Consider the following 8,912-nt stretch of genomic DNA (forward strand, 5'->3'; position numbering starts at 1 on the left):
AACCACTTCCAAGATCACGTATGGTTCAAAAAATGCATTGATACATAGCCTGATACTTAGCAGGTTGAAGAAGTTTATTTCATGATCACTTCCAATGCAAATGATTTATCAAGATTTAAAAAGAAAGAAACAAACCGAAAAAAAAAAAAGACCACAGAAATTCACTTACAATTAAAGAACAAAACAAGTAATTTAAGTAGCTTACGTGAACAGGATCCAAAATTTTGACTGCTGCTTTGCTGCCATTTTTCTTATTTAACACCTTGAAAACTTTTCCATATGTTCCTTTGCCAATAGTCTCAATTATTTCCCAGGTATCTGAAGGATCAGGAAAACTATCAAATATGATTGTTTTCCCAGTCAATGGAAGCATCTCAAATGATGGCTCCTAGGAAGGAAGAAATGTTAATGTTCACTCAACAACTGGTTAATAGCAATTGTTTTCTTACAAATGCTAACAGAAATACATATTCCAGTCTCAAACACTAGAAGTGGTTTTGCATGTACTGTGCACTGAAAGCATAATGTCCAGCACTCCCTGGGATTCATATAAGTACAATTCAGCCAGGACACTGACTGCAGCCTCTTCCTAAGGCATTACCTTTCCACCTCATGGGAGCTTTACCACTTCCAGGCAAAGCATTCTCTTCACCAGAAAATGAACACAAATGAGTTACAACATTTTGGGGAGAACTCTTTTTTTTTTTTTTTTTTTGCCTATTCTCAAATATTGTTTTGCTCAAAATTCTGTTTTGCTTTCTGGTTTTTCGTGTTTTTTTTTTTGTTTTTGTTTTTTTTTTTTTTAAATTACTTTATACATATATAGAAATTCTTGCTATGAGGGACTTCATAACTGGGACTACACAAAATAATAAGCACATTAAGGATGATAAAGGAATTAGGATTCATAATCCCAAAACGTTGCTTTGTGGGATTCAACAATGATGGAATTTCAACATTTCTCTACCTGAGCTTTAGTTTTTAGAATTGAGGTTAGCTATTTGTTTAAGTTTTACTGGATACTCAATCTATAACTAGTGTTCTTGGGGGATGAAAAAAAAACCACAGAGAGCTCCTTCATAAGAAATGAGACCCTGTTTGAGCAGGAAGGGTGGACTAGATGACCTTTGGTGGTTCCATCCAGCTCTGTGACTCTGAGACATGCAAATCCTATCAGGGTCTGTCTACACAGAAATTATTTTCTACAGATTATGTAGCTTTCCATCAAAATCTAGGGTCTTCTATGCCCCACATTACAAGAGTACACAGTAACAGCCTTTGACCCAGGTAGGTTACGACAGGAGATAGGCAGAAGATAAAGAAAGGAAGACTCATCTCCTCCTCTTCAAAGATGAGTACATAAGATGCAGGCATGCAAAGACCAGCCTGTGCCAGAGCCAAACAGGGAACTGATACCCTGAATCTCCAAATATACCCTTAAGCAAAGGCCCACCCCTGTGCACAGAGGTTTATAGCAAGAACATTCTAACAAAAAACAATGGACATCATAACCTGAAGCTTCAGACAGCTCCCCAGGCTTTGTTAACTTCCTATACATTAAAAGAACACAGCTGAAATTCATTGACTCCCAGAATCAGTTGCTTATTTGTCTGTTGAGACCGGTACAAGGAGAAGTGTAAAAGGGTTTAGAAAACATGATCCTGTAAGTGCTATTTGGGTATCAGAGAACGTACTAGAGACACTGTCACATGTACTTGCATTTTCCTCTGCAAATCACACCAGTTGCACATCATCTTCTCTTAAGAAAAGTCACCACATACTTAAAAACAATGCATTCAATAGCTGTCATGCTTAGTTCAATAATTTAAGAGTGCCATTTCAGAAAGAATTTATTCACACTAATCCTTTGTCTTTGAATTTACAGCTTCAAAATCGTAACTTGAGTAAGTCATACTGAACATCGCATTTCCTCACTTCCACCACGTTTAAGAACAAGCCCCTGCAGATAAATTGTTTAGCTTCCACCTATGTTATTAAAAATATATGAAATGGAATGATTTCAATTGTTCTGTTCTGGGTGATGAATAACGCTTTATTACATCTCAGTGAAGCCGAGAAAGCTGATACTGATTTAACCTCATATATCAGCAATAAATTGGACTGTCTCTGCAATACGTCTGGATGCCCAAACAACTGGGTAATTTATCATACCCCTCACCATTAGAATTTTCCTTAAAAAACCCAACAACTTACAGCTTGATCCAAACTTCTGAACTGGGAACGTACCCTTGAACTTCTATAAAAACCCTCTGAAATACTTCTGGTGTTCTCAGTGTGACAGTTCACACAGCTTCTGCTCAGATTTTGTCAAACCCGGCTGCTGCTAAGGCCTGATGCATGCTGGGAGAGGCACCATGAGGTCAAAGCCAGAACACCAGGTAGGCAGGATAGGTGGCCAGAAAGAACTAAAGGGCCAATATGCACCGTGACCACCTCCAAATCACTACGTCCTACAGCCATTATCTTTTGTCCGGCAGTCTCCTTGGAATTTGCTAACTTAGGAAAATGATGTAGGCCAAACCTCCAAGCTTGAAAGCATAAAACATCAGCTTACCCAAAGCTTCTGAAGTGGATCCAGCAGCAGCTGGAATGCTGAGGCTTTCCTGCTTCCCCGTGGGATACAGGGGACACCTACACTGTGATGAAGGAGGAAAAGATAAGCACTTCTGTTCTCAGCTTGGTAACTGTCTTCTTCCACCCCCTCACCCCCCCACAGTTTTTCTCCTAGATGCACAGATGAAGAGTTATGGGTTATAAGTTATGAAGCCTGATAACGTGAATGTTGAATAAGTGAACTTGTGCTAAATCAATCTGGACAAAAGGGGATTGAGCCCCTGTTTGTTGTGCTTGTTTGTTATATTTCGTAGTGAGCTCATGAAATAAAGTTTAAACCACAGAGCACATTGTCCAGTAAATTTAAGAGATCAAAATGGACTATGATAGAATGATTAAACTCAGGGTATTTGAGGCTAGAAAATAATAGTTTTGTAGTTCCAAGACAACAAACCAATGTGGTAGGGCGGTTTTCTTCCTCTAATAGGGGGATCTGATGTTAGTTATAAGAACAAACTGGATTATAATTATTAGAAACCAGCCCCTATATGACTTCTCACTTCCTAGGTCACCTCAAACATACACACCCTATGCAGCAGACCTCAGGTTGCACAGCAGAGATATCCAGTGATAGAAATGTTTAGGTTGGAAAAGATCTTTAAGATCATCAAGTCCAACCATTAACCTAGCACTGCCAAGTCCACCACTAAACTGTGTCCCTAAGATGCCCTGGTCATCATCAATGCTGGTAGATCACTGCATTCTCCATCATTTTCAGTATCTAGCTAGTTTGGAGTGGGGAAGGGAAGGGGCAGCTTCATGAAGAACAAAGTGTATCTCCTGTGGGCTATCAGATCACTGCAAAGGCAAGTCAGTGAAGCTCATTTATCACACCCAAAACCTAGGTCACATACAAATTACACTCTTGAGGGCTTTATGGTCAAGGCCATAGAGCATTACAGACAATAGAATCAAGAAGGAATAAGCAATAGGTTTTGTTCTGCAGGCTGGGTTGCAAGCACAATGGAACCTGAATTTCACATGGAATATTACACATCAATCCAGTATTTTTATTGTTGTTTTATACCACCAAAGTTTGAAGCTTCTATTTCTTCCATAACGAGCTGATAAGAGAAGTACCTTGCCTCATGTCATTCATCCTTCTCCATAAAGGGAGCCCACACAATTACCAAAGGAGATACCTATTCATATATGACTAAAATGAATCCAGCCTTTAGGTTCCCATCAGCATCTTGCCTCCTGAATACCAGAGTCTTCTGGTCTTGAAAATTAGAATCAAGACTGCCTTGGTTCAGTTCAAAACACACCTACCGATGTTATCTTTGACTTCTTTTATTTGTCCACACCACTCCCCCCTTCTCATTTCAAAGACTACTTGAGTTTAACCTGACGTACCTGCACATACCTTACCCTGTAATTTGCCAGACATCTTCACATGTGTCACAGGAGGTAGATGTCAGGAGCCAGCAACACTGGTTTACATTGCCTATTAGGTCTGTTACCTCTGTAGAGGTGACACCTGCACTCTTTCAGATTCTGGAACTTAAACCTCCTGCCTAATGGATGTCAGAAAAAAAATCACCCTAATAAAAACCAACACAAAACAACCAAAACCCAAAAAACCCACCCCGGCCCCCCTGCCCTCCCCCCCCCCCCCCAAAAAAAAAAAGAAAAAGAAATTGTAGGCAATGTTTATGTAGAGACTGCAGAGGCTTGTTATATCAAAGGAAAAAAAAACTTCTCACCTCACTTGTTCACCACCTGATGCCTTTATACAATATGTGGTCTGGTACTAATTTCAAAGCACAGTAGGGCCTTGAAATACTTAATGCAATATAGCACAATAAAATCCCACAACACATTTCCTCTTAATTCATGAGAGTTTATGCCACACTGACAAGAACTTAATAAGAAAGTTAAAGGTTGCTGCATGGAATCCTTAAGACAATCCAAAAGCATGAGGCTACATACACCATTCATCATACTAATACCTAGCACTTTTTGGATAAATGTTCAAATAATTTGATTATTCAACCATGAACATGAATTGCAGCTCAGATCCTGACCTAGTGTAAATGTAGCCATAATGAGCCACTTAGGCAGCATACTTTCTCATCCATCATTCAAATAATAAGTTTTGCACTGGAAATCATAATACCACCCCCACTTAATTCTAGAAGATAGTTGGTCTCTGATTTCGATGATACAACCTATATCTGAATAGGAACTACAGACAAATCTAAGGTCAGTGTGACTAGATTATCTAGTTTGGCAATTAATTAAAATCAAGTGCTACGAACACTGTTTTTCGTGTTTTTTTTTTACTTCATCCGTCAAAAGCCAAATACACTCAGCAGTACAATTTTACTCTAAAACGTGAACAAAAATATAAATCTGCACAATTACATAACTTATGTATTATCTGTGTATCTATCTGTATTATCCTCTTTGATTGTGTATCAGTTTGCTTACTACTTTCCACTCCGTACATTCCCCAGTGTTTTCCCAGAACTGAATAATTGTTTTTCCCATCTGCAAGAAACTTTTCAGAGGGAAAAAAACAACCCTTCTTTAGCCCCAGCTATGGCAGATGAAGAAAGAAAATCAACCACCTTCTCTAGCAGCCAGTCCACTTGTGTGCTTATACAAGTAAGAAAGACACAAGACCTGGAATTCACCTAACTTGATATGTGTACAATATACCTATTGGAACCTAAGATAGATACCATAATCCCATTCTAGTCAGCCAAAGCAATCAAAAATTGATTTACCTGATCTGGTTAGCACCTCCCTTAGCATAAGAAGACTTGCTCTCCAGACTCTAATGACTACCCTGGCTAAATTTCCATTGACTACAACAGGGAACTAGTTATACAGCTTCAGGAGTAGACATGTTAGGTGAAATGAATCCTAGTCTACTTACCTTATTGCTGGAAACAAAGTTATACCTTGACAACTGACAAAATTAGTATGAGATCCATGCTACAGTCAGGGAAACTAGCTAGCCACATCTCATCACTTGAAAGCTGGCAGGCAACTTGGACACTGTCTAATGATGCACAGAAAAGGCAAGAACCATGCAATGACATTGCCAAACAAACTTTGAACCGAACAACTGAACCCTAAATTAATGTAATGGTAGAAAGAAATTGTTACTTTAAAGTATTTGGAAGCAAGAAGTGGTGATAAATTTAACTGTACCTCAGACACTGTATTTCCTGGGCTCAGTTCAAAATATATATGTTAACCTTAGGGCTGCTCAAGGGAAAAAATGGGTCCATTTTTGAGGGCACTTTTTAAGTGTTCACTCTTTGAAGGACTGACTGTTTCTTCTGTTTCTAAAAACACTTTTCCTCTTTGCTGACTGGTATCCAAAAGAAATTTCCCAACTAAGCAAGACAGCTTTTAGAGAAACTTGATGCCTCTGGACTCCTTGACCTCTGTAAAACTTCTACACACAGTAGAGAAACAGAACTGTATGGGGTTGGTACCTGATCTCCTCCTATTGATAAATACATATTGGGTGTCCATACTGACATTTCATCTGGTGATTATTATTCAGCTAATCTTGACATTTTGACTTGCTGCTAACTGAACTGGTCAGCTTGCTTATGGGAGGCTCCAGCTCTTCACTCTTTGCTCTTCAGGAGACCATTGCTGGAAGAGATCTACATCAGTGTGAGGTTCCACTTTGGTTTTATTCCATTCCCCTCCATGCCCTGCAACAGTAGAAGTCCTACTGTATGCTGAGGTTTACTGTTCTCAGGAAACTCCATTGGAGAAGAGGCTTTTTTTTTAAGCCATAGGTTAAAGAATCAGCAAGGGCTGTAAGCATCAATCTAATCTTGTGCACAAGGGCTACAATCCTTCAGAGCTCAAACATGACATCAGTACAACATCCCCATATTTGCAGCCAACCTTTAGCTCTAGGAAGAGACTACAAAAAGAACATGGGAACAAAATGATGAATTTAATTACTGTAGCCAATTCTAAAAGCTCTGATATTTTGAAAACAAATTGGAGCTAAAGATTTTTGTTTCAATTGTCATTAAACAGAAAATACTTATGCAGGGGCATTACTATTATGAAAGCAAGATTAATAATGGAAGGGGGAATGGTTCATTATCAAATTGTATTTGGACCTTGTGCCACCAGAAGTAATGAACTGACATTAGCAAACCATGAACCGAATCATACCTGGCTCATTTTGTGGTTACCAGAAGAGAGGCTTGCAAGTGATGAGAATAATTTTTCAATGGCTACACACTAGATCGATATACTAGCAAAGAACATAGCTTTCAAAGCTAAAGCATCACTTAATTTTCCTATTTTAACAAGTAAAATTTTATAAGGCCATAAAAATCAATACAGTGCAATCTCACTCACTCCCTATGTCTCAGAACTTCAAACAGCAGCTGGGTGGCAACTCAAAATTAATTTAGAAGCCGTATCAACGAGCTATGGCAGGGCTTGAAATGAAGGTGATATATAATTCGACAGGAAGATAAGCAAGGCATTACAGACAAGAAGAAAACTTGCCAGCACTTAACATTAGGAGGTAAGAAGCTACGGGTTATGTACGCACCCCGGGACGCTGTTGGGCACGGTAAGATTCCACACGTTCTCCTTAAGGCCCACGGTCTGCAGGCTCTAACAGCGCCGGCAGCCAGCCTCAGCACCCTGGCTGTCACCGCCACAAGCACCTCTCCGGATACTCACTTTCCTTACCCCGAAACTCACCCACAGGAAAAAAAAGAAACAAAAGTAGAAAGAAGCAGGACCCGCCCCGGGACCTGAACGAGCGATCCCAGGGGACAGGGGCAAGGCAGTGCCAACCCGCGCCCTCCACACGCCTCCCGGGGAGGGGATCCACTCGCTGCGTACTCGGCCGCGCCCACCCGCCCCGCCGCTGCCTGGAGCGTCCGGCCCGACAGAGGGGCTGCAGCGGGAAGCACCGGCAAGCACCGGCACACCCGTCCTGCCTGCCCGTCGTTTTCCGAGGGCCGGGTTGCCCCGAAGCCCCTTGGCGAGGCGTGGTTGCCCAGCAGCGGCGGAGCCACCACTCACCCCGCTCCTGCCCTGCCCACCCCTCCCGGGACGGGGATTACCCGCAGCGAAACCTCCTGTCCTCGCAGAGCCAGCGCTGCCGAGGGGGCTGGGGCCGGACACCTCCGGGAGCCGTGCCTCGGATTCGCCCTCCTCCGCCGGACGGCCCTGGCCCGGCCGCAGTCCCGCCCCGGGGTCAAAGGCGGATGAGCGGTTTGCCCCGCTAATCCCCCGCAAACGCCGCAAAGCCGGGAGGGCTCGGTCCGCCCCGGGAAGGGAAGGGCAGGGCAGGGCACAGAGGGGGCGCCGGGGCGGCCCGTCCTCCCTTCACGGCACGGGAACGGGCGGATGCTGAGCGCGCAGCCGAGCCCGGCAAGGCTACAACCAACCGGGAGTTCCGATGCTGTTCGCGTGCGGAGAGCGGCCACAGGCGCCCGGGCCGATCCGCCCGTCGGGGGATTACACCGCGCCCGTCTGCCGCGGGCATCCCGGGAGGCTTACCTGCGCCGCTAAAAATAATTGAGACCTGGTGCGTGCACAGAGCTCACGTTAGTACCTGTTGCAGAGGGCTAGCTACAAAGCAACAGCGCAACATAATACATGATAGCAGGGGGAAGTTGCGAGACAAAGTATTCAAAAGTTGGGAAATGGATGGATTTTACTATTATAGCTGCTAAGTAATATACGAGCCAGGCTTCAATTATTCTTCTTACGTTTTATTTGGAGGATGCTTAGCACTTCCACTGCAAAGAAGCAGCCAAACTTAATCAGCACCGTGGAATGTGTGCCTCCATTGGAGACTTCTGCTGACGCACTGAGTTTATCTTGTTCCATTTTCCCTGTAACGTTTGAACCTGGGTTTTGTTTTCAGATAGGTCTGACAGTAGGGGAATTATTTCCGAGCCATCTGTGTTGTACGTCTTTTATGAAATCAGTGCAGAGACCAAGTAGTTCGTAGCCTTCCCACAAGAATATATCTGTGATGGGAAAGGCTGCTTGACCCAATCCTGACATCAAATAAATCACATGGATAAGAAGCCTTATAAAATTCCTCATTGTGGGAAAATAATCAATAGAAACTTATATATCCTTAAACCGCTAACACCACAAGCCAGATATTAATACAGACAAGAGGCCTCCTTAATTCCCTCCATCAAATGACTGCTTCTTTACTGTATAAAAATTGTTAACATTTCTAGACTGTGTGCAGCATTATGCACATAGTAATTCATGAGGAAAAGTTTAAGGTGCCATATAGGCTTTATTAACTC

At 42.4% G+C, this 8,912-nt stretch overlaps 1 protein-coding gene across 2 annotated transcripts in view; it reads right to left on the bottom strand.

Annotated features, from left to right (window-relative positions):
* Positions 1-7,873, bottom strand: part of MYO3A (myosin IIIA) — a 117,966-nt gene extending 110,093 nt beyond the window's left edge. The window contains exons 1-2 of one of the 2 annotated variants that reach the window (XM_061468223.1): positions 7,704-7,873; positions 206-388 (exon numbers count right to left, since the gene is read on the bottom strand). In XM_061468223.1, the coding sequence (XP_061324207.1) occupies positions 206-373 (168 nt within the window). In that variant the 5' untranslated portion in view covers positions 374-388; positions 7,704-7,873. Of the gene's footprint in view, positions 1-205; positions 389-6,086; positions 6,275-7,703 lie in introns of those variants that run through there. The other variant, XM_061468225.1, reaches the window with a different exon arrangement.
* Positions 7,874-8,912: the final 1,039 nt, after the last annotated feature.

Source organism: Pezoporus flaviventris, unplaced genomic scaffold, assembly GCF_033815535.1.
Source record: "Pezoporus flaviventris isolate CSIRO_AGI_PZ_B2104156 unplaced genomic scaffold, CSIRO_AGI_Pfla_v1 ptg000047l, whole genome shotgun sequence".
NCBI classification, from domain to species: domain Eukaryota; kingdom Metazoa; phylum Chordata; class Aves; order Psittaciformes; family Psittacidae; genus Pezoporus; species Pezoporus flaviventris.